This window comes from Rousettus aegyptiacus, unplaced genomic scaffold (assembly GCF_014176215.1).
Source record: "Rousettus aegyptiacus isolate mRouAeg1 unplaced genomic scaffold, mRouAeg1.p scaffold_m13_p_17, whole genome shotgun sequence".
Taxonomy (NCBI): Eukaryota; Metazoa; Chordata; class Mammalia; order Chiroptera; family Pteropodidae; genus Rousettus; species Rousettus aegyptiacus.
In genome coordinates this window covers 27,811,590-27,836,843 of record NW_023416292.1, presented here as the reverse complement: position 1 = coordinate 27,836,843, position 25,254 = coordinate 27,811,590, and the positions used below count along the sequence as shown (strand labels likewise).

Genomic DNA, 25,254 nt, shown 5'->3' with positions numbered 1-25,254 from the left:
CGGAAGCGGCCGCGGCCATCTTAGGAGCCGCTGAGACGCGGCGTGGTGCGTGCGGCTGCGGAGCTCTCGGGCGCTGGGCCCTGCCCTGAGCTGCCCTTGCGAGTGCTCAAGGCGAGGCAGGCGGAACGGAAACGCTCAGACCGTCTCCATGCGGCGCGAGGCGTTACGGGGTCACACTGCTCCCAACATGTAAACGTGGAAGCTAAAAGAACAGAAGTTTCCGTGTATCTTGTGGTTGTGCCGAGGAACCCCAAACCCAGGGACTCGGCTGCCGTGGGGCGTGGAGGCAGCCCTGCACCCCGGGCCGCGGCGCCGGCCTAGGCTAGCGGCAGTGTTTTGTTTTTCCTCAAGGGAGGGGGCTGCGGTATGTCGGAGCTTGAGTGACGTCTGAGCTCGCCTCGTGAGTGTTGCATAGGGTGCTGAAGGCAACCGGAGGCCTAGAGATGGGGTGTGACCAAAGCCGAGGGGAGGTTGACATGGAAGCCCCGAGGCTTCAACCTCCAGAACAGAGCCTGGCCCGGGCAGCCGCGTCTTGGTATACTTTTGCCCCATGTACCCCTAAATGGGAAGCATGGAGAAGGACCCTTCTCCCAGATTGCAGAGCGTCACCTGACCCATCCCCTCATTTCCTTATCAATAATGTGGGTGCCGTCCTCTCTAGTCACACCCTCCCTCCACCCACCCCTCTCTAACCTAGGTACCTTTATTCAGACACAAAGCCAAAGCCAGCAACGTGTATAAATACTGTGCTTTAATGGACCCCTTAAATAGAAATGTCACTACAAAAATATACAATTGGAAGAGACAGGGTGTTTCCCACTACATTCCATAGCCATAGGAAGCTGTAATGGAAGAAATAACAATTGGAATTAAGCATTAAGAGGAGGTGAGAGTGAGGTCTGTAGGCCATCTTGTTGGGACTGATGAACAGAATTTCTGATCTCACAATTAACAGCTGGATATCCAAAAGGGATGGAACTGCCTTCAAAAAAGAGGTGACCATATTCTGGATTATTTTTGTTTTTGTGTCTTAATTCTTCGAATCATAATGAGCTAGATATGTAATCTTGAGGAACCAAATCGGACCGAGCAAGAGTTGGAGGTTAGCACCACCCATCCTCATTGGAAACTCAAGTCAGTGAATTTGTTTAAGTGCTGGAGTGTGAAAGCTGAGGCAGTAAGACTAGGTGAGAAAACTGAAGGATTAGACAGAACCCTCCCTCACCCAGACTGCCCCTCTGCCCGGCCCATGAGAAAGTCAGCAATTTCAACGGGATTGGGAGAGAATAGTATTTGGATCTCTATTCTTGGAGTGATCTTCAGGAGATAATCTTGGTGTCCATTTCCTTAATAGCTCCTGAAGATGGGATAGCTCATCTTGGAGGCCAGAGATTGTGGGAGCTGAGAGGCCCATCTAGGGAGTGGGTGAAGAGAGAGAGGAATATTATTGCGGCTCTAGCTCTCTGCTTCTGAAATCTGTCTGCTACTTCTGGTGTCTTTAATTCCCTTTACCCCTCCAGCTATGCCCTAAGTTCCACTTGATGTGAGCCATAGGCAATTTCCCCCACCCATCCACACTCCCAAACCTATTCACGTTGATACCAACACGAATGGTACTTCACTTGCCAATCCTCCAACCCCCTTGCTTTTCCAGCCCCTGGAAATAACTTGGTTTCTCCTAGGACATCGGGTTGAGCAGTCGAACCCTTTTCCCACCCCCAATCCCTGTCTTCCCTTCTCACCTGGACCTCAGGCCTTCCCCTCAGGTAGCAGCGTCTCCAGAGCCTGATCTGGGGTCCCAGATATCCAGGCAGCAGCAGCCCCGCGGGTAAAGGGCAGGCTCCCCAATATGAGGGGAGCCCCCACTCCTGATCAGCCAGACTCTCAGAGGAGATAGCAGGTCGAGGGAGCCAACGAGAAGAGACTGTCAGCAGGGAGGGACTGTCCCGCCAAGGACAGAGCTGATTCAGAGGGGTCAAGGCCCCTCTAGAGAAGAGCCACACAGAACTCGGAGGTCCAGGAACCATGAAGCTTGACTAAAAGGAAACAGGAAATCAAGCGGCAACTAGAAACAGATGATCCCAGTTTCTGCAAACTGGGTCAAGAAGGAATGTGCAGCTGCCACCCACTCGCACTACACTAGAGATGGGACTACAAGCCTCCGGCTGAGAACTGCGCCCTTCCTCCTCATTAGGTTTGAGACTAGGCCTCAGGATGGATTAAAGTTGATTTTAAGGAAACTTGTAAAATGTGTGCATGAGAAGATGAAGACAAAAAGGATGTTCTCTGCTATTCTAGGATTTCTGACTTCTTGGGGACAGTCAGGGACTATGACAGCTACAGAACAAGAGTAGGGTAGCTGTCCCTGAGGAACTCAAGATACTATTCTCCCCACCTAGTAGGATGAGCCTGTAAGAAAGTCAAGGGAGTTCAGACACCTCACCTGCTGTCTAGGGAGCCAGGAATCTGGGCAATGTTCCGGGTCATAGCCAAGGTTATGGAATCGTAGTATCTGTTCATTGCTGTAGCGTAAATCCCAGTCCCAGACAGACAGCTGTGGGTTAACAGAGTTCCCAGCCGGGGGCTGGGAGTACCCTGGGGTGTAGACTTGTGTATAGGAGTTGAACTGAATAGAGTAAACAAGAAAAAGGATGGTTAAACAAAAAATAATCCTCTCGGGTCTAGAGAGAAATCGTGAAAGTCATCTCTTACTTCAGAAGACAGATGTAGGGTGAAAGCCCACTCCCGAGAGTGAGCACCAACCTCCCCCTTGCCCATCTATGCACCTCACTTTCCATAAATCAAGACTAGGCTTCAGAAATTACTCAATGTGGCAGGGAGGCGGGGAATCAAAAATGGAAGTCACTGACCTGTCCACTCTGCTTTCCACGTTCCCAGGGAGTGTCTCTCAAGAACGTAAGGGTGTCAGGAACCCTGACACTGTCATGCAGGGCAAGAAGGAAGAACTCAGAGAATTCAAACTCAGCCGGAAACTGCTGGAGGAGCTGCCAGACGCAGTCGAGGAAGAGCAGAAACACTGGTGCCTGAGGAGAGGGAAATTAAGAGGATGGAACTGTGGGGACCTAAAGGGGGAAGAAGACAGCATGATGGGGGATGACAGGGACACTGAACAGGCCACTAAGGAGATCCAGAGATGGAAATCTGGATTGAGCATAGAAGGGGGTGTGGTCCCTCGTGCACCAAGCTCTGCTGAACCTCGAGACCCTCTGGACCTGATTCACCTCCAATGGATTATACTATATAACTTTCTGATCCCTTTATAATACTGCTCCTCACCCCAATACCGTCCCAAAGCATTCTCACCTTTTCACTGACCCTAGTTCCCCCAAGTCGGGTCAGGAAGGGATGTCCAGCTGCCACCCACTCTCGCTGCACTAGTGACTGGAACCCAAGCAGTGTTCGGGCTTCAGGGGCTGAAAGCAGCTGGACGAGTGAAGAGAGGAGGCCATTGAAATCACGATCACCGCGCTCTGGGTGATAAAGGGAGAAGGGACAAAGAAGGAGGGGCCAATAAACTAGGGCAGAAGAGAATGAGAAAAGGAAACATGGCAAGAGGAAGGGAGAGGTGCGGAGGGGCAAAGTTTGGGGTGGGCGGGATTGAGAGGGCACACACAAGTGAAGAGAAAACAAAGACCTGGAATGACTCACTCACGACTCCACCTGGCTGGAAATACCCAGCCTCACGTGGAGGCAGAATTATGAATCTGAAACCAGCTTCCAAATTGTCCTTCCCGCCCCAGCCCCAACCCCCATCCACTGATGGAAGGATGGGAACAGAGGGCGAAAACCCTCTGTTAGGGACCACAAGGTTGGGAGGCAGAGTAGCACCGAAGGATGAGTTGGAGGTCCTGCCTGAGTAGCTCCTGGCGAAGGGAGAGAAGGATGCTAGCACTGGGAGGAGACGACGAAGCCTTACAGGTCTCCCTGAGTGGAACCTGGCCAGGTGGGTAAAGGAAAAAGTCAAGTAATGGAGTGAGCTGACCCAAGAAACTCACCTTGAAGTACTACAGAGCGAACCCTGGATGTCACTAAGACTGAGATGTCACTGGCCTTTCGAAGACAAGACCTGGAGGGGCAGGTGAGGAAGAGGAGGGAAGAATGACAGCCTGCAGGAGGAGAGTAATGGGTCAAGGGATGGAAGAGAGGCAGACTCAAATCCCGCCCCGTCTAAGCAGCAAATAAAACCTTGGGAAACCAAGGAGAAGAGTTAATGGAAGGCCCCGTGGGCGTCCAAGTTAACAGAAGGTCGGGGAGGATTGCATTACAAATCAAAGCTGGAAAAAGACCGAGTACCTGACATAGTCCAACCATCGTGTTCCTTCCAGGGCAGAGAGCCATTTATCCTCAGCTACTGATGAATCTGAGAGAGGGCAGAGGTCAGAAGGGCAAAGATCAGGAGAAGTCAGGATTCAGGGTCTACAGCCCAAAGGGTTAAGAATACGTTGGAGAGTGGTTGCCTAGGGCTGGGGGTAGGAAGGAGAAGTCACCGCCAATGGCCATGAGGTTTCGAAAGTTAAATTGTGATGTTCGTACAACGCTGTAAATATGATAAAATTCATTGAAATGAACAGTTAAAATGCTAAGTAAATGATCTCTCGATAAAGCTGTTTTTTTTTTTTTTTTTTTTTTTAAAAAAAAGACTACATTGGGGTCTGGGAAACAAGAAATCAGGAAGTCTGGGATATGGGGGAGCTGAGCAGAAAACTAAGGATCAGCGGGCTGGAGTTACTCATCTATCACAGGCAAAAAAGTAAACCGGGTTAGGGTCAGCGGACCTAGAGGTAGGGGTAAGGGTCAAAGGTGGTTCTCACCAGGCAGGCAGAGGGCCCTCAGCCTCAAGTGGGCAAGCTGGACATCTGCAAGGCTAGGCAGCTCATCCACGGTGTCTGCCAGGACAACGTCGGCGTGCCCGGCCTGGAGCATGGACTCCACTGCTCTGGAGGGGAGGAGTCGGCGAGTCAAGGAGCCGTCCGCCCTGAGCGGCCGGCCTCTGCTGCTCCTCTTCAAGCCTCCCTCACCTGATGTCCTCCTTGTTAGGGTCACTCGCTGTGTAGAAGCCACCACAGCGGAGAAGATCACTGCCCCCAGGGTGATGCCAGCACAGGCGCTTCGAATAAGTGAGTCGAGGATCATTGTGGGAAAAACTCGCCCCCGCCCTGCCTTCGCCGGGAGCCCCTCCCTCCACAGATGAGCCCCGACCTCCCGTACCCCTCCCAGGCACACCCACTCCCCTGACCCACACACTGACCGGCCCTCGGCCCTGATGGAAGTGGCTGAACGCTCTCCTGACCTCGCTGTCCAGAGTCCGGTTAGGGACCCAGAAGTAACGGGGGAGGCTGTGAAATTCAGAGTTAGGTCATGTCTTGGCTCAGTGACCTCGTTGTAAGGCAAAGCTGCGATTATGAGGAAGATGCTTAGGAGGGATCGGTCCCCGTGATCTCAGGTGTAGAGACCCAGGAGGTAAGGGGGACAGCTCTGCGGCTGTCTGGGGAGGCCGCAGTGTGTGGGAGGTGTAGCTTTAGAGGAGCAGGGAACTGTGGGAAGACAGGGCGGGAGGGGGCGGGGTGGACAGGGGATCACCTGGTGGCTACGTCGAACCTCTCATTGACGAGGCTGACCCTCCAGGCACTGGCCCCCTGCTTTTTCCTCTCAGTCTCCCAGTCTTCTGATGTCTCCAAGAGGGGAATGGGTAGCTTTCTGGAGCCAGAGCTCTGGCCTGGGAGTGGGGCGTGAGGAGGAGGAAGAGGAAGCAGACATGGCTTCTCAGCTCTTCCGTCTTCAGCCGGCCTCTGTTTTTCAGCCTCTACCCTTTCCTCCCTGCAAAGCACCCTCACTCACCAGCCTTGCTCAGGGTTATTCCTGTGTACGGTTGGGCTCGACTGCTCTGAGCTCTGGCTTGGACAATGGCCATGGTCACCTGCGGGGAAAGGACAGTCCATCCTTTTGGCTCAGACTGAAGCGAAAGAAGGAAATGGGGACCAGGTGTTTCTTCATTGTCTTTGTCACCAATAGAAAAGAACAGTGAAGACAGTCCCTAACGAGGGGAGCCTCCACGGGCCATGGGGCCCGGGGCAGGAGAACACAAACGGAACCACAGACTCACAGAGTGCCAATTCCGGGAGGAATCTTAGGAAGACTCTCCTCTGACCTGCCCTGTTTTTCAAAAGAAAATACTTGCCCAGTCACACTCCTGATAGTTGGCCAAGCTGGGCTAGAATTCATGCCCTTTACTCTCGTTATACTATCATTTGCCTCAGGCTTTTAGCCTGTCCTTGAGGAAAGAAGCAGAGAGAATGATGAGAGGTGCCCTGGGAGATAGGGGTGTCTTGGGAATTGCCAAGGAAAGGACCCCAAGGTTCTGAGGGGAGGGGGGGTGGCTTGAATGGGGGTGCCTCCTACCTGAAAGGCCTGAGGCTCTAGTCCTCCAGCCTCAAAACCAATTCTGAGCAGCCGGAAGTCTCGGCCGTGAATCAGGATCTCCTCAGGGATGAATTTAAGCAGGGCCCCTGGACGGTGGAGTTGGACCCGGGACAGGCCACTGACTAGAGTCGGGAGTTAGAGGAAAGTGTAGCCATGGATCAGGGTGCCTCCGGAAGGACCTCTCCCTGCCCATCCCGCCGCATTCCTGGCTGTGCCCCGAGAAGAGGGGAAGGATGAAGAGGGGTTCCGACACCCCGGCGAGCCCCTTCTCCAAACCCCTATACTTACCAGCCTCTAATCGCCCAATGTTGACCAGGGCGAAATCATATTCACTGCTCAGGGGACTGTCCTAGGGGGAGCACAAGGCTGATGCTAAAGACGCCCGAGACTCGCTCACTCTCCCTCTGCCGCCCCTCGTCTCCCCAGAGAGGGTCGCCATCGACTCTCCCCAGCACAGCCAGAAGACGGCCCTTCGGCATCACTGTCTCACTTCCTGTAACGTCTGTCTAAATCCTTCTAGACCCTCCTCCCCATCTCCTGCTCGCAGTCTCTTCCTTCGCCCCAACCATCTCACCTGACTCCGCCGCCATCCACAGGGCTGGAAGGTAACCCTCAGGTTGGTGCAGATCAGGGTTCCTGGCAATTCAGGTTCCAGCCCCTTCCGCACGCCTGGGGCCCATGCTAGGGTCTGCTCCCCTACAGGAGGAGAGAGGTTATGACGACCCCCAGTGCTGCCGCCCCTACTACACCCAAGCCTGTGAGACAGGGGGGTCTGGAGAGGGAAGATTAAGATCCTCCTCTAACTCCTGAGAATGAAAGCTTAGGAGAGAATTTGTATTCTTTTCTTCTAGAGCCTGGAACGGTGCCTGGCACATAGTAGGCGCTCAATTATCTATTTAATAAGTAAACGAGAAAAGGGGTAACAGGGTCAAGAAAACAGATGGACCATCAAGGTCCAAGCTCCCAGCCAGCTCAGGACAGAGAAGAGAGCGAGCATCACACAGGAGCACTTTGTGCCAGGAGAGGGTTACAGAGGTATCTTTAGCGAGGTATGAAGCCAGGTTTGAGTGGTATGACGTTTGAAGGCATCTCTGGAGATTAGAAGAAGTGGAAGGGCATAGTACATAGTACCTGGGAGGTATCCAGAGGCCAGGCGACTGCCAAGCTGACGACTCCTGGGCTCTGGCATCCCGCTCTCCTGGACAGACTTCGGTCCAGAGAGCTGTGAAGAGTGTAGGGTTAATCCCCAGGCTTCTCCTCCCCTAGGGGCCGGGGGGATCCCCTAAGCTGCCACCTTTGGAGGCCTACACTCAGACTCTCGGGGGAAACTGAGATCAGTGGCTTTGGGGAGCTCAGGACCAGGGCTGGCAGACAGTAAAGGGAGGGGCTGGTTAATGGGTAATGTGACGATGAACTTGAGACTGTGAAAAGCACACAGCAAGCTCCATCATCAGGTTATGAGACACACCCTCCTGCTCCAGATCCTTTTCTTCCCACTTTTATCTCCACATCCTCCCCATTCGCACCCTCGGCCGACCTCCCGCCCCCTCCCAAGCCCAAGTTTCCTCTCCTTACCCCCATCTCTGGCTGCTCCTTCTGGGGGGCGATGTTGAAACTCTGGCCCCGGCCCCCCCACCACATTTCTCCGGCTCCATCCGGGGACGGAGCAGTTAGGGGTGGGAAACTTCGAGGATGCTCAAGCCCCTTGGGGAGAGGCTGGGTCTTGTCGAGAGGTCAGTCAGGGAGAGGGGCAGTGGGGGGACGTAGGGGAAAGGAGCCTTCGAGGAGGTGCGTGGAGCACGATATTGGGGCTTTGAAAGGTGTGTCCAGCCCAGCAGGAGGAGGCTCCTTGGGAAACTTCAGCCGACTCTGGAGAGGGCGGGAGGGATGCCCAGCCCCTTAAAGGAGCACACACACAATTTTGGGAAAGTAGAGAGGAAGTGGAGGAGCCTGAGGAGGGTGAGAAAAAAATGGGGAACTGGGAAAAATTGCCCAGACTCCCTTCTTTACTCCCCACTCCCGGCTCCGATGCTCTTCAAGTTCACGAGCACCGGAAACTGTTTGAGGGGGGCAGTAATACCGAGTATGAAATGGGAACAATTTGGGCCACTTCTCTAGACTCTCTCTGTGATGGCTTCCCTGGGGAGCTCAGTTTCTTTATATCTTAAGGGGGGGGGGAGGGGGAAGAACACAGAAGTACTTAAGGCTTCCTGCCCGCCTCCCCTGACAGACCTAACAAAAGCAGTTGGGAAGTAAATGGGGATCGGACCTCAGGGGGTTTTGCCTGGGGAGACCCAAGAACTGGGGAGGGGGTCGAGTCAGTTGTTTGGACATCCTTCTCCAGAGAGCATGAAGCGTATTTCATGTGACGGGCGCAGTGGAAAAGTAGGGAGAGAAACGGAAATCCCTCCAGGATGCAGACACAAGTCCCGGTGTGTTTCTGTGCCAGTCTCTGGGGCGGCGGTGGGAGGCCCAAGGAAAAGTCTCACCACGCCCCGACCAGTGAGAAACTGGAGCCCACTCCAGGTACCTAGTTCCTCCCTCCAACCCAGACACCAGATCTCCCAATTAATAATTCATGGGCAGGACTTGGAAAGCTGAGGGCTGGAAACCTCTGCTCTGCTCCACAATCCCACTCCTCCCCCCTCCCTGCAACCCAAGAAGCAAGATGTGGAAGGGTGGGGGACCCCAGGAGGGGAAGCGAGGGCCTGCAGCTGACCGTGACGGGCAAAAACCTCCATTTAGATATGAAAAAGACAGGAAATAAAATACAAAGCGAGAGTTAGTGGGCAGCTGTTTTATTGATTTTAGTCTGTACAGAGGCAGCAATCCTTAGGTGGGGGCCCCAGTTTTCCAAGTGACACTGTCTCTCCAACCCCCAGCACACACACCCTTCCGGCCTCAGCTGAGCAAGTCCCCCCGTCTTGGCTGAGACTGTGGAAACAGTGAGAATATTGTGAGACAGGGAGTCGCTCTGGAACACAGAGGCATACACCTGCTGCGAAGGTGGCCATTGCGCCCGATTCTCCGGACTCTCCGAGCCCTAAAAGCTACCAAGCACTCCGCCCCCACCCGCGTGCCACGGGCCTCAGCCTGGGGGCAGGGGACACCTCCCGAGGCCCGCCACGGGATGAGGTGTGCGCCACCTCAACATCTCCTCATCCACTTTGCTTCTCGCGGCCACTCTCCCCATTCAAGAGCCTTATTTTATTCTTTAAATACGTTGAGGTCTAGGAGCAGCAGAGAAACAGAACAAACATCAAGGGATTGGAGGAAAGCAGCAGGAAAAATAGTGGGTGATTTGGATGGGCACCCAACCAGGAATGCAATGGGGGCGGCAGCTGAGGCTTGAGTGACAGGACCCTCCCCCCAGTCGCCACCCCCCATACGCCCAGCGGAGGTTTAGCGGCTGACAGGAAGGGCGGAAAGGCGAGGGCTGTATGAGCTTTTTCTATTTTCAGAATCCTGCTCTGGTTGCAGGTTTGTGCCAGGACTGAAGCCTGCGGGAGGGGCAGCCGGAGGCGGCGGCCCGAGTGGCTCACAGATGAGTCACAGAGGCAGTTAGCAGCACTGGAGGAGGCCGAAGTCCGCCCGCCCCCACGCCCGCCAGCCCCGCGGCCTTCGGGCAGCTTCCGTTCCCGTCTCACCCGCCAGGCCGCCAGGCCCGTGCCAGGCCTGTGACGGGCTGTGGCAGGGGGAGTGTCTGCATGGGGACTTCCTAACATTCGGTCAGTCGCCTTAAGCACAGGGGGCGAACCACGCTGTGCTCTGCAGACTGGGGCCGCACCAAGCACACACGGCGCCTGCTGACTCACCAAGTCTGCAGCAGAAAGGCCTCCGGGACAGATTAGAAAAACCTGGGGTGCAGATGATCCAGGCCGGGAAGGGGCTCCTAATTCTGTTTTCGCACCTGTGGCTACGTGTCTGGGACACTGGCTCCCTGGACAAAGGGGAGGACGTGGAGTCCAGAAGTGTCTGAGTAGCTCTGGGACAATCATCTTATTGGGAAAGAAAAAACTGTGACTGGAACTCCGGACATATGGCTCTTTGGAGATGAGTAAGGGTGGCAAAGGGTTCTCGGAAGTCACTCAGATCCAGCCACAGTCTCCCCAGCTCGGGGTGACCTCCCAAATACACCAGAGCCACAGCTCGTGTGTGTTTTATTGGTCTGTGAGCTTCACTCTTGCTCGAGAAGACACACGGCCTGCGGAGGCCGCCCCTCCGGCCCCGCGCGGCACTGCATGCGACCGTCCCCACTCCACGAAGAGATTGAATCTTTAAAAAAAATTTAATACAATTTTTATTTTGATGATAGAATCCAGTATGAGGGAAAACTTTTGGTTAAATCTTCTAACCCTCAATAAACCCAGCAGATTTCAAGGGAGGGATCCAGAGGCTTATCCTATGGTATACGTGTCCCATCAGGGCTGGGGTGCGTTAGGGTGGCGGGGTAGCACTGTCTTACGTCGAAAGGGGCGAATCTCCCCTCCCCAACAAACAGCTCAGTAGGTACCCCAGCACCCTGGGTTAAAGGAACTAAGTGCACTTATCGAAGCCTGAGAGATGGTATCATCCCTCACCTAGGGTGATGGGGTCTGTCCCCGCCCCCACCCCGCCCACAGACCTCTCCTAAGAAGGAATTTCTGCGCGTTTTGAGTGCGCACCGTGTACCACTCTCCTCCCTCTCCCCGACACAGCCTCTTCCACCCCTTCATCTTCCCAAAATACCACGAACCAACCCAAGTTCATTTCCAGGCATTATTCCTTTACCTTTACCCCCGTATCCCATACGACCCCCTCAAAGGAAAAAGCAAAACAATCCTTATTCATCCCTATAGAAAAACATCCACTCACTCAGGGTCTCTCAACCTTAGAATGGAGATGGTTCTTAGCATCTCAATAAATAGTTACCTTCCCAAATTAAGAAAAATATTAATTTATTTCTTAATAAAAAGCTATAGGACCTAAATAAAGCCCTATTTTACCATACTCGCCCCCATAATTTCCACCTTTTTTATTTGAAAAGAGGTCACAAGAAATCAGGATTGGTTAATTTATAAATCAAAACAAAAACAAACATGACACAAGGTTTCCATTTTTGTTCATTGTCTTGTTTTTAAAAAGCATTACCTAGAATCTAATGACAGATCAAATCCAAACACAGCAGTCCAGTGGAGAATCAACACTTCCCTGGTTTAACTCTCTGGGAAACCCCTGGTCCGTTTACTTCCCGACTGGTCCAGGCCAGGACCCTATGGTACAGACAGATGCCCACGGGAAAGCAAAAGGAGCTGTGCAAGGTCAAGGTGTGCGTTTGAGCCACCTGTTGGTCTCACCGGTGTTCTAACCCCACAAATAGGGCGAGGTGAGCAAGGCACCCATTCGGTGCGCAAAACTGAAGGGGTGCCCCAAAACCCAGTTGCCAGGATACTATTTTAATGCAATATTTTTTGAAAATTAAAACTAATGTAAAAAAAAAAAAACGCAATGAACAAATTATCACAATTTTACATAAAGACAAGATGCAATCCCCCATTTGCTCAACTCAACCTGACTTCCCTCACCTCAATCCCAATCCTGTGGAATCCTGTCTTTTGTTCATCATGAATTTTTGCATTAATTAAAAAAATACTGCACTGAGACAGCATCTATTTCGACTGCCAAGCTTCTCAGTACCCTCTTAAGTTTTGTGCCCGAGGGGAGTCTTATCTCATACTAGTCCCAGCCCCGCCAGAATAGAAACCACCCCTCCTCTGGAGCCTTTGACTTCACTGGTTTCTTAAAACCAGTCTATTTTTAAATAAAAGCCTAAGAATTATGGCCATAGAGAATGATTAAATTAACAGACTAGCAGATTTGGAAAATAAGTGACTTTCAAGTGTGTTGAGGAACAAGGAACCTTTCTAAACCATGAGCAGTTCCAAAAAAGAGGACAGTTATGGTGGCTTTGTTACCGAGGGGGAAACGGGGTGACAGCTTTCCCGACTGCGTAGAAGCAACATGTGGCAAACACTGAGCCCCCACCGCCCCCTCCCTCACCACCGCCGCCACCAAGACACACACACAGCCGGATCTGCCTTAGATCAGATGCACGGATTGCATCCCATGGGGCGGGTTATGGGCACACACCTCCAAAGAGAAATCCGAATGCAGGGAAATAGCCCCAATTAACACCTGGACACTTAAGTACACTTATTCCCCTTTTTCGTATGCACCCAGGAGTGATTACAATTGCATAGTTGATTTTTTTCCCCCCCCCCGGAAAAAAAAAAAAAACAGAATAAAATAAAAAGGGTAATTGGCCCAGAATAGATAGGTCCTCTGATTTAAAGCTCTTAAAAATGGTGCTGGCCAGAGCTCAGGCTGCCCAGACTTGTGCTTTGTGCAAAATGCAAAGGAGCTCCCTGCCCCCTGCGTCCTCGGGCCCACTGCTGCCCCTGGGAAAAGGGCTGGGTCGGGAACAGGGGGGATTCAGACAGATCAGCTCATTGGGAGTAATCTGTGACCTGTGGTTACAGTTCACTAAAATATATTTCTCTACCTTTTTATAAATTGTCCCAACCCCTACCCCATTTTTCAACATCGGTCCTATTATCAAAAATATCTTTTCTTACAAAGTATTTTTTATTATTTTAATCAACTAACCACAGATAAAGGTCAGCTATGGCTTAACAAAAGAAGCCAGGATGTTAAGTTCATTCTCCAAAAGTAGAAAGGAAGGAGAAAAAAAATCACTTAAATAGGGGGAAAAATATCACTTTTTAAAATGTTTTTGCTTGCTGGGATCTTTTTGTTTTCCTTTAAAAAAAATAAGTTGCTTTCTACAGAAATGCAGCAGCAGAGGATGGTAGTAGTGCTCTATTTAGGTTTTTGGTTTTGTTTGAAACAGTCTGGCCGACGGTCTGTCCTCCCCCCGCCCCCACCCCCGCAAGGCGCACGCAAACCCCATAATGTGGTTATTGCTAAGTAGTTAAAAAAAGGTCACCTCTGCACCAGTTCACCTGGAGAAGAGTCAACACACACAGCTGCTCTTCCCCTCACTCTCTTCCCTTCCCCAAAGGGAACTTTTTAAAAAAATAAAATTGAAAGTCTTTAAAAAAATCACAACCTTAATTTAGCTGAGCTCAGCCCTCAAAAAGGATGAGGAACGGAAGGGCGGGGCCCCCTCCTCTCTAAGGAGAAGAGATGGCCGGCGGTGTTCAGAGGGAATAAAACTCGACTTTCTCCTTCTTCCCCGTCCCATCTCCAAACATCGATTTACTCGACCCCCTCCTCGCGGGCACCCATGGGCATGCACTGCTGCCCTGTCTTTCCAGACCCTTCAGGATGAGACTTCATCCAACCCTCATCTCTAGAATTAAAATTGATAGCAAGCTTGCCTCATCTCCCCGGCCCCTCCATGTTCCCAACTCAGTCCACCGTGTGCTTTTTACCGACCTAAAGGAACTTTGGTCTGTTTTTTTCTTTTATTGACTGAGAACCAGCTTTGCCTGTTTCTCCCCCAGACTCTGCCCACCCCCCACCCCAAACCTTCCCACAGGCCCCGGGACGGACCGGGGGGGCCTGTGAGACAGAATGGCCACCTTTCCCCTCTGCACCTCCTCAGCCCCGTCGAGGGAGGTCTGCGAAGGACGCACCGGGCCCTCGAGGCCCCGCCGCAGGCCCTGACCTGGTCCCTCCAGCCTGGCAGCTCCCCAGCACACACCCCCCCAAGCTTCCAGCCCGGCTCCCACAAACGTCACTGCATCTGCCCCGCCAACACGGGGGCTGGGTCTTGACGAGCCAATGAGTCGAGCTGACTTTCTTTGTTGAGCCCCCCGCCCGTGAGGCCCCTCAGAACCTGTGCACCAGCAGCTCCCCGCCGGGCTCCCGCTCCCTCCTCCTCAGTTCCTCCCGGTAACAGCAGGAGCAGAAGTTGCTGGTCTCCGGGTGTCCGTAGAAGCTGCAGTTCGGTTGTTTGCATTTGGTCTGGGTTGGGGGGATCCCCCGGGGCCCTCCCACCCAGCTGTCTGGCTCTGGGGGCTCTCGGTAGCCGTTGCTGTAGGGTTCGGCCACGCGGCAGGCGGGCGGCAGCAACGCGCCCCGGTGGAGCCCGTCCCTGGGGCGACTGCCCGGCTCCGGGGCAGGGCCGCTGTCCTGATGCGGGGAGGGCCGCCCGGGCGGGCACTGTCTGGGGAAGGTGGCGTAGGGCGGCAGGCCCCCCCCACACGGCCCGCCCGCCAACTGCCTGCGGGGCTCCTGGCAGTGAACACCGCCCCCAGAGGGCCGAGGGATGGTGAAGCCCCCGGGGTAGCCGGCAGAGAACGCCAAGGCCTTGGACTCCACCAGGGGGGCCGGCAGCGGCTCCTCCCCGCCATCCGGCTCCGGCTTTTTGGCCGGAGGCGGCCCGCTCCCTACCCCTCCATTCATGATCTTCCTCTCCGCCTCCTTCTGCTTCTGCTCCGCCAGGAATCTCTCCTCGGCGTCGGAAAGGTAGCGCTGGATCATCTCCTCCTGATACTGCTGGCGGTGACCCATCTTCAGGGTGCCAACGAAGATGAACCTGCCCTCCCCCTGCATGGCAGTCCGCAGGATGCTCAGGCTCTGCATCACCTCCTGGCTGTACTTGCTCCCTCCGTTACCCACGGGCTCCGTCGACGGCTTCTCGGACACGGGCCCATCCCCCGCCGCCTCCTCCTTGCCACCCTTCCAGCTCTTCAGCGAGTTCTTCTTCTTCTTCTCTAGCGTCTCGGCGCCACCGCCCGCGCCCGACCCCGCTCCCACGCCGCCGGGCCTGGAGCCCTTGCTGTGCATCAGGCCTCCCATGTTCTTCTTCAGCTTGCTGCCCAAGGTTTTGCCGAAGCTGCCCAGTTTGTTGGCCACGGAGTCCGCCCTCTTCTTGTCCTTCTCCCGGTCCCGTTTGGACTTCTCCTTCCGCCTGCCGCCCTCGTTGCTGGCAGAACTGCTGCCCACTGACTCCTTGTCCGATTCCCCGGACTCGGGCGTGGACCGGGGCTCATCTCCAGCGGAGGCCGTGGGAGACTCGGGCTGGGCCAGGGGAGCCTGGGAGGAACAAGAACAGCGTTGTCAGTTGTCCCGTCGGTCTGGGTCGGGGGAGGGCCCTGGGACCTCCATCCCCTCCACTTGGCTTGCGGGACTCCCTGCAGCCATTGCTGGAGGAATTGCCACGTGGAAGAGGGTGACCCTCCTGTGAGCCCTGTCCCGGAAGTGACTGGTTTCAGAGAAAGGCCACTGTTGTAACAGGGGAAGAGTCGCCCAGGAGGGCACTGTCCTTCCTCAGCTCCAGTCACCCTCCCAGGGACAAGGAAAAGATGCATCTAACATCTTACCCTTATCTCCCCCTGCGACCTGACTCCCTTCTGTCATACGGAGACGTGAAAACGAAGCCTGCCTCTTCTAGAGCAGCAACTACACAATACACGACCTCTGAGGAAGGAGAACATTCTACAGACACTGGAATATGTCCTTTAGGATAAAATTCTCCATGCTGAATTCTGCCCTAGAAAGTCCTGACCAATCACAACCAGCCCAGGCCGCCCAACCTGCAGGCGTTCGGCTCTGGGGCCCAGCCATCCGTCCTGCTCCTGTGCCCCCGTCCCACAGATAATAATGACATCTCAGAACCTACTGGAACAGCAGCTCTTTAAGCTATTCTGTCTCCTCTGGTGCCACGCAGAGGTCGATGTATAGTGGACTTGGGACAAAGTAATGACAATCCCTCCTCAGAAAACTTTTCTTGAGGAATATGTTTTCGTATCAGAAAGCAGAGTTGGGTCGGAGAGGAAATGGGGCCACTGGCAGGCCGAAGGGCAGGGACACGCGTCTTCTGGCACGTGTCTGATGCAGCCCGGTCACTCCCAAACCTGGACCCAGCCGCCACCCGGAAGAGACTCAGAAGCAGCGTGCCACCAGAGCGCGTCCTCCCTGCCACCGGACATGAGCACGCACGAGGCTGAGGTGGGCACGTCCTCACCTGCGCATCTGAGGACACTGGGACCCACTTCACATTCATGTAGCTATGAAGCAGATGCAGTTTGACCTCTAGGGACAGGATGACACTAGGAAACAGAGAAAAGGAATTAGAAACGTGCTGCGACCTTTGAAAAGCAAAGCAGTCTGACAGCTGGGAGGTCCAGCGGGAGCGGGCTTGGGACTCAGACTGGGCTGGGTTTGAATTAGAGACACCAGTTACTAAGCATGCTGATCCTGAGCAAGTCATTTCAACCTCCCTGAAATTCGGCTGGGGCTGATAACAGGTATGGATAACAATATACCCTGCAGGGTTTTAATGAGGATTAAAATGGTATTTGGAAAGGGCCCAGCAGTGTCTGGAAAACAGAAAATATGAAATGGTACCCATCGTTATTGTTGTTGATGCAAATATTATCTAGAAGGAGCTTTTGAAAGTTAGGTGAGCTCCCACTTAAAGGCGAAAACTCTGGGTTTTTTAATCAAACGCTTTCAGTTGGGTCCCAGTTCCAGGAGCCCAAAGAAGGAAGCACTGTTTAAATTCCGGACAGGCAAACATCCGGAGCGAAGCATTTTGGTCTATTTGAAAGCCCTCTCACTTGGCCTGGGAGAAGAAGAGTACATTCGTTATTCTGATTTTCTGATCACCGTTTTGGGGACTCTGGAAGTCGTGAGCGCAAGGCCGCTTTTCATAGTGTAAGGAAAGAGCAGCTCGAGACCCCAGGACTCCCATCTCCTCCACGGGGCGAAGAAGCAGGTCCACACTGCAGGAGTCCTGATGCCCGACTGTCCCCCAGCTCTCCATCCTCTCGAGGACACGGGACGTGATGGTCCTGCCTCTGAGCTGAGGAAGGGTGCCTGGGAGACGGACGCTGACTGTGGACGAGATCGCGGCCACCGAGCAGACGCGAAGTCCGGGCCTGCCTCACCTGGCCAGCCGGACGTTGTCCCTGTCGTCCTTGCCCCACTCCCAGCCCTTTCCAGGGTCCACAGCAAAATGCAAGGGCAGCAGCTTGTGCTCTGCATCGGTAAGTGGGATCACAGCTGCGGAGGGAGAAACACGTCATCAGGAGTGTCCCTGCGGGGCGCGGAAGGCAAGCGAACACAGGCCGACTTCACCGCAAAGGAGGCTGAGGGGGAGCGGGATCGCCGCGGTCACCCCCAGCGCTCGCGCGGGAACCGCGCCAGCCCCACACACTAGCAGGCCACTTTTCCTTTACTACACAGCACGGAATTTAGGTCGCTAATCTCCACGACGCCCCACCAGTCAGTCAACTAACACTCCCGACATTCTTGCCAGTCAATGTAAATTCAGGGAATTCAAGGTCATTCTTAAGACAAATACAGCAAAGCGCCATTTGGAAGGTTCTGTGACATTAATCCACAGGCTCTTTACTCCAGAACAGGGGGCAGGGATTACAGGCTACTGTGTTTCTTCCCAAACCTCTGTTTGTTTGTTTTTAAAGAATTTTGAAACGCCGGTGTATGTCACAGCTGGGAACAACAGCATCGATGTGCGCTGACCGGCTGCAGGCCCTTTCATTCTTCCCTCCATTCTACACTCTCCCAGCTCAGTTTTTCTCAGCGAGAAGGCAGCAGAGGCGGACGCACCTTGTTCCTTGGCGTTCTCCTTCTGCTCCATGGACACGAGCGCAGAGAAGTGGGCCTGATCATAGGCGAGCACCAGCGGGGAGCGGTGACACTGGCCGGCTGGGACCTCCAGGGGCAGGTAGATTCCCCCAAAGGGAATAGGGGCGAATGCTGCAGGAAGCCACGGAGATTATCAGCAAGGCCGAGCTCCTGCCTGGCGCGCAAGCCCTCCGCTGCACTCTGCCCGCCGAGGCCCCCGCACGCCGACCCCGCTGAGTAATTCTTTCCCAGCAGCCTCGCCAACTGAGCCCAACTGCTTTACTCGCAGCTCTTAGAATTCTGCACTGTTGTCATTTACGCCTTGTTTTTTCCCCGGGGGCCCCTACACCCCTTTCCCGTGCTCCTCCCAGGGCTTAGCCCCGGGCTCTGCAGAGAGAGGGTGCTCGGGGTGGTGCGAGGACTGGCCCCCACCTTCTCCCCCGGAGTCCCTCAGCATGGTGTCCGCCACAACCACTATCGGCCTCCTGAGCACGTGGGCGAGGACGAAGACGTGGAACTCTTCCAGACTCTCATAGACAGGCTCCTCTGAACTCTCCACCCTAGAGATGCAGCGGGGAGAGAGGAAGGGGGAGGGAAGAAAACAAAGCAAGAGACCCCTGAAGACCAGCTCTGCAAGGAGGAAGAGGGGCCCCGTCCTGATTGTCTAATCCTAAACGTCTAATCCTAAGGCTGCCGCGGACACGGCTGATTATTTCACGCTACCACGGCTGCTTCTCCTTCCGGCTCACAGATGGGCAAGTCCGGGAAGAGGGCTGTGAAGGCTCTAGGGCTACGGCCATGTGAGGCATCTGGAGGCAATCAATCCCTCCTTAATGCCCGTCTGGTCCAACAACCAGTAGCTCGATACACAACTGGGCGCCCCCATCCTGCTGACTCCCCACGACCACCCACACGCCACACTCACTGCACCCTACGAAATCAAAACAAGAAACAGAAATTCCTCCTCCTGTGTTCCCGTACTTGAAGACCAGTCTCGCCATGTGCCTGGTAGTCTAATCAGAAATCTGAGAACTGTTTACTATTCCCTCTCATCTCCGACGACCTGCCTCCTGGCCGTCTCCTGGCCACCCCTCTTGCTCTCACCGATGGCCCTCTCTTCCCTGGGTCACCACAACTGCGAGTCTCCCCCTCTCCCCACTTTGACGTCCACTCTGCCATCTGTGTGTTCAAAATACACCAATTTGCTCCTGTTGCTCACATGCTCACATCTTAGTGGCTTTCCGCACCGCCCCCCCCCCAAGCGATGTTATTCGGCACTGGTGCTCGCTACGAATGCAGGTTTCTGGGCCTTACCTCAGTCCAACTCAAGGATGGAGGTCCAGAAATCTGCATTTTAAACAACCCTACCAGATTATTCTTATGCACAGTTGAGATCGGTTATAATTTTTAACTTTTTATTATAGAAAATTTCAAAATTTTAAACATATTCAAAACTAGAAAGAATGTTTTATTAAATGCCCACGTAGCCGTCGCCCGGCCTCAACACTGAGAAACGCAGGACTGACCTCATTTCACCCACGTCCTGGTCTGGTTCTCTCCTGGGCCCACTGCCACCCGCCCCGCCCGATTATTTCAAAGCAAACCCTAGACATCATATCATTTCGTCCATAAATATTTCGGTTTCTATCTCTAAAAAACAAAGACCTTAAAATACAACACCATTAATGTCAAACTTTAAAAAGTTTTTTAAAAAAACGCGGACGTTGTTCGCATTTCCCCAGCCGTCCGCACGTTGCGACTGGCTGATGTGTCTTAGGTATCTTTACACTCAGAATTCCTCTCCCTTTCTATTTTCCTTGCAGTTTATTTATTGAGGAAACTGGGTCAATTTGTCCCGTAATTTCCCAAGGCCAGACAGGGTACAATTTTAATTCCTTAGCATAGGGCGAGAGAAGCCTCAGCGTGGCGCACGGTCTGGGCCGCCCGCCCAGCGCACCTACTGTTCTGCACCGGGTACTCTGTATCCTGGTGATTCTGAACCCCGGTCGCTCCTAGAACACACCACGCTGTCACATGCTGTCACTCTGCGTCCCTGCCATGGCTCCTCTTTCCTTCTAATGTCCCCTTAGCACAGAGTTCTTCGGACACAGAGGACTCGGTGAAGATTACTGCCTGCTCCCCGACTCGGCCACACTTACCCACCACAGCTGGCCCCGTTGGCTCCTAGGTGCATGCGCGGCTCACTGGAGGCGAGCTTGATCAACTCGTTCCATTCCTTCTGCCATTCGTCCTCTGTGTACACCAGCCCTGACTGCGCGACACGGGCAGGGGAGACCAGGCAGTCAGGCACACGGTTCAGGAGGCAACAGCCATTCCGACTCACCGAGTCACCCCACTCCCCAGCTTCTCTTAGCTCCTGGCTTACAATTTGCACTACAAAGCCACATCTCCTCCCTTTTATAGTTAAAATTCATGCAAGAATAGTCTACGATCCTCTGGCATTTCTTTTTCTTCCATTCTTTCCAACCCATTACCCTCCGGCCTACTAACCCCCCTCCCCCCACCACACACACCACTTCACCTGACTCTGGCAAAGGACGATGACCTTTTAATTGTTAAATTTCAGTGGACTCTGGCTCTCATCTTTCTCAGCCTTCGGGCGGCATCTGATCTCCTCTTTAGACTTGCTTCCCCTTTAGCCTCCACAATGCTACTTGCTGCTACCTCCGTGCACTCCGCTGCCCCAGAAACACTGGCGTTGTGTCGCTGACTTCAGCCAGCTCCTTCTGGGTGACCTCGCCTACTGCCACAATCTCATGTGCTGCTCTCTACAGGGCTTGGGACTCTAAAGTCTCCCTCTCCAGCCCGGACTTCCTCCTAATTTCCATATTCACATTCAGCCGCCTCCTGACTATCTCCACCTGCCCTCCCACCTGCCCTCCCACCTGCCCTCGGCCGCCTCCTGACTATCGCCACCTGCCCACGACAACCTCAAACTCAAAATTCAACTCCTACCTCTGCCAAAGCCGCTTTTCTTCCCATATTCCCACCTTAGCGAACAGCACTGACTAGCACTTAAACATCCAAGCTAGAAGGCAGGGAGCTCTCGAAGACCCTTCTCATTCCACCCAGCCCACACCTGGGTCTCTCCAGTCAACAGTCATTAAACGCGAACTACTGCAAGCAAGAGACTCCTAGCTGGTTTACCACTTCCAGTCATTCGTTCTCTGCTCCATTTTCTACAATGCCACCAGAAAGCTTTTTCTTAAATTAGAATCTGATGATGTTTGCGTTCTGCCACAAATTCCTTTAAGAATCATCATTTCCTATTAGACATAATTCAAACTCCTTACGCAGAGCATGCGAAGTCTACCTCCTGGCCCCTACCCACCTCCCTAGTCTGATGTATCTTTTAACTAGCTGTAGTTCCTTGAATGCGCCATGTTGTTTTAAATTTCTGGGCTTTCCTCTGAGTTGTTCCTTCTGCCTAGAGCAGCTGCTCCCTACCCACCTGGTGAGCAATTTCTCAGCTCTCAGGAGGGAATTCAAGTATCATTCCCCTGTGAAGACTTTCCTAAACCTCCCTGGTAGATCAACACTCCCTCCTCTGTGTCCTTCCTCCTCAACTGCTACAGACTCCAACCTCCAACATCCTAACCTATTACTCTGTTGCAATTATGTATTTAAATGTCCATCTCCTGCTGCTACTCCTAAGGGACTAGACCAACTTTTACGCAAGATGCTTAGTGCCTACTGTGTGATCAGTAATCAATAAAATATGCTGAGAGAAACTATAACTTTTGTCAAAGGAACAGAAGTGGTACAAACCATTTAAAAATACCTTATTGGCTTTAGACTGTATGTGATGATTTAAGAGACGAGTCTATCTTATAACATTTGGCTAACGTTAGAGTTAAAATGAGTTTACGCTGCTTAACTACACACTGACAGGGTAAAAAGAATCACAGTTAAAACATGACGGGCATCGGGGACAAATTTAACGGGAATTAATTTTGTGAGCATGTTCTACTTTAATTAAAAATGACAAAGCTATTTTCCATTTGCAAAATGCTACCACAATGTTTTCCAATTAAAAAGAACGACAACAATGCACAGATTATATATGGGTGCTCTGGTCACTCTGACATGCAGATGGTCACTGACACACGTCCACGGGGTCGGCCTCCCTCTTCCTCTTAACTGTTCCTGCTTTCCTGCTTTTATACACACGGCCACTAGGTGGTGGCCCTTCAAGCCAGAAAATGTTCGGACTGGGTTTTACCACCAATTTCAACACAAAACGAGCTCTGGGAAATCAGAACCATTTTAGTTTGTTTGATGTTTGTACTGGCTAAACGAAGCTCCCCAGTCTGCCACCCTTCCCCCCCGCCTTCCCACTCCCAGCGCTGAATGACCCGAGCTAACGCGAGCGTCTCCGCTACACTTCTATTCTACTATGGAGGGAGCTCCGAATGTGGCCAGCAAAAGGAGTGAAAAGATTGCTCCTTTGGTAGCCGCCATTCTCTATGCCTGTATTTCCACTGGGGACTTTGCGAGGAAACAGGTGGTTGACCAAGAACAGACCCTGGTAATTTCTGGGCCCCTGCTGAATACTATCAGAATCTAACTCCACCTTTAACATAAGAACTGTAACAACTTAAAAGCTGGGACTGGGCACACCTACTCTCTGACTGTCGCTGTCACTTCTATTAATAACCAGCATGCTCTGGTTTGGCTTTTTTTTTTTTTTTTTTTTGTCTCGGGAGTGGTCAACTCTAAGATTCAGTATGATGTGACTTCAACAATGAAGAAGGCAAACCCTGGCCTGGCTCCAGCTCAGGTAGAGACAGCTCTCCATGAGGACCAGCTTAGCTCACCAGGGAGCCAGGTCTGGCCCCGCTCCACTTATTTCCTTCCAGAATCTTCCAGGGCAGTTTGGCTAATCAAAGACAGGGCTCTGATCTTAATATCATTTTAACAATGGGTCCTTTGTTTTTGAGAAATAAAAAAAATATATTCTACTTACACATTTAAATTTTTCAGGGCATATAATTCTAATAACTAATACAAAAAAAATCCCTTAGCCCTATATTATGGCCAGTTATGACTGAGCAACAAAAAGAGAAAAAAAAGAAGATAGAAAAAAAAAAAGGAAAGTTTCTGAAGAAAAATCCCCATGTTAACACCAGAAACACCCAGCCATACACCTGGAAAAAAGCAGATATACCTGGAGAGCAGGAGATAAACACAGAAGACAGAGAACAAGGGGAAAGGGAAATAGGGAGACTCGTTACCTTTATGGAAAAGTACAATGTCATTATTAAAGGAAAGGGCGGGCAAGCTTTTTCTGTAAAGAGCCCAACGGTAAACCTTTCGGCCTGCGCAGGCCACGGGCAACTCACTGTGCTGCTTGCTGTACAAAGCTCTTAAGAAACATACACGCATCAACGAACAGGGCTGTGTTCCAATAAAACCTTTTTTTTTTTTTTTTTTTTAACAGAAACAATTGGTGGGATTTGGCTCATAGGCCACAGTTTGCCCAACCCCTGTTTTGTTACGCGGATGGAAAGCACAAACGGTCCATTGTTACTTTCTTACACAAAACCCGCTTCAACGTTTGCTAAATGCCTGAGAAGTACCATTCAAACCCAATTTAACAGGCACATTTTAAAACATTTAAAACAAACTAAATTTTTGAAAAACAAATGGTATACATGACCAAAAAAATGTTTAAGCATTTGCATTTCTACTTGGGTTGAAAATGTAAGCCCTTAAAAACTGGTCTAGCCTTATTATAAGCAAAAAACTCCTATGGACCTGTCATGACACGTCTTGCAAAAGATGGCCACTACCAGCCGACTGGGCGCCAATCGAGTGAAAAGCAGTTAGATGCGTGCACAGGCCTCGGCTTCCCCACAGCTGTTCTCGTGTCTCCATGAGAAGGCGTTTACCCGATGGTGTCATCTGCACTGTCTACAATTCCCAGCATTCCGGGAGCAGTGACTGAACAAAGCACCTGGAGATGCTACTGAGCGGCGGGCGCTGGGCGCTGCCCCGGTACCTGGCACGAGGCGCTCCCGCCCACACGCCCTCACCTCCTTGTTCTGCTGCGTCTGCTGCCACCTCCAGCGCCGGCGGAGCGCCTCCTTCTCGGCTCCCTTCTCCATCAGCGCATACAGCGCCTTCCGCAGCATCAAGTCCCGATCGTGGAAGCCCCACATCCCTGTGGCGACAACTCACACCGGTCAGACACCTCGCCGTGACTCAACCCCGCTTATCAGTCATGGTACACAGACTCTGGCATGAAGGAAATCAGACTGAAGCCCAAGTTCAAAGAAACCCTTCCATGACTTAGGGGACACGTACTTAATCAATGAAGAACAAATGTTTCTACTCTGGAGGTTCAGAAACTTCGAGGACTTGAAAGTGGGGGACATGCTATGTCCTATGAACTCCTGACAGGAAACCCTAACTCCTGACACGGGGCTAAGACACTCAAATACAGAGCAGCATTTCTGCTCGGGTAGACAGGTCTGGCACGTGGCAATCAGCATCGAAGCTTGAGGGATGCTTGGAAAATGGGGACTTTTTTTTTTAAAGCCAAAGCAAATAATATATTGACTTATAAATGGCTTTTATAATTGAAAGTAAACAAGTCTCCAAAGGACTGATGAAAACATCTCTTTTTATATACCAAAAGAATAAATGTTAAGTAGAATTATATACAAATGCAGAGCTATAAATGGCCTGTGTTCTGCTGCTCATTACATCTGGGGGTCAGAGGTCAGGGTGGGACCCATGATAATTCTGTGTTTTCCGTGCACCTTCCAATCAAAGACTGCTAAACAGGGCAGAGCTCTCTGTCTGTCTGTCTGTCTCTCTGTCTGTCTCTCTCTCTGTCTGTCTGTCTGTCTCTCTCTCTCTGCCACTCTGTGTGTGTCTCTGCCTCTCTCTGTCTCTGTCTCTCCCTCCCTCCCTGTCTCCTTCCCTTCCTCCCTCTCTGACCTTGCTCTGAACCATCACTCCTGCCCAAGATCGAGGCTGGCTGGATCGAGTCCTGCACATGAGACTGAACTCTCCTGACCCCTTTCTGTGAGGGAACGAAGGTGGCTTCGAAGACTCACCGAGAGATGCTGCGTGCAAGAGGCAGTTTCCATCTCCAGTAGTTGCTAAAGGAAGCAGCCTCTGGCAGGTGGGGTCCACACTCACCCACCAGTTCAACCGCCCTACAGAAACAGGAGGAAAAGAAGAGCA

At 52.5% G+C, this 25,254-nt stretch overlaps 2 protein-coding genes and 1 long non-coding RNA gene across 7 annotated transcripts in view; 1 reads left to right on the top strand and 2 right to left on the bottom strand.

Moving 5' to 3' along the window:
* The first annotated feature begins 39 nt into the window (after nucleotides 1-39).
* LOC118612891 lies at nucleotides 40-4,624 on the top strand. Its single transcript, XR_004955230.1, has 2 exons — nucleotides 40-400; nucleotides 2,899-4,624. It is a non-coding gene; the product is annotated as an uncharacterized LOC118612891 (long non-coding RNA).
* On the bottom strand, nucleotides 731-8,926 carry MTMR11 (myotubularin related protein 11). Its single transcript, XM_016122781.2, is given in 18 exon segments — nucleotides 731-1,281; nucleotides 1,283-1,414; nucleotides 1,743-2,036; nucleotides 2,444-2,626; nucleotides 2,871-3,044; nucleotides 3,325-3,491; nucleotides 4,017-4,087; nucleotides 4,315-4,381; nucleotides 4,833-4,957; nucleotides 5,040-5,128; nucleotides 5,270-5,357; nucleotides 5,602-5,737; nucleotides 5,860-5,938; nucleotides 6,421-6,563; nucleotides 6,730-6,790; nucleotides 7,016-7,137; nucleotides 7,573-7,663; nucleotides 8,017-8,926. Coding segments are annotated over 18 exon segments (2,148 nt in total). The 5' UTR covers nucleotides 8,083-8,926; the 3' UTR covers nucleotides 731-1,221.
* Nucleotides 8,927-10,723: 1,797 nt separating this feature from the next.
* The window catches only part of OTUD7B (OTU deubiquitinase 7B), a 46,748-nt gene continuing 32,217 nt past the window's right edge, over nucleotides 10,724-25,254 (bottom strand). For all 5 annotated transcript variants that reach the window (XM_036234949.1, XM_036234950.1, XM_036234952.1 and 2 more), the window contains 8 exons: nucleotides 25,125-25,226; nucleotides 24,096-24,223; nucleotides 20,199-20,311; nucleotides 18,472-18,599; nucleotides 18,022-18,171; nucleotides 17,340-17,454; nucleotides 16,415-16,499; nucleotides 10,724-15,483 (listed from right to left, as the gene is read on the bottom strand). In XM_036234949.1, the coding sequence (XP_036090842.1) occupies nucleotides 14,275-15,483; nucleotides 16,415-16,499; nucleotides 17,340-17,454; nucleotides 18,022-18,171; nucleotides 18,472-18,599; nucleotides 20,199-20,311; nucleotides 24,096-24,223; nucleotides 25,125-25,226 (2,030 nt within the window). In that variant the 3' untranslated portion in view covers nucleotides 10,724-14,274. The remainder of the gene's footprint in view (nucleotides 15,484-16,414; nucleotides 16,500-17,339; nucleotides 17,455-18,021; nucleotides 18,172-18,471; nucleotides 18,600-20,198; nucleotides 20,312-24,095; nucleotides 24,224-25,124; nucleotides 25,227-25,254) is intronic.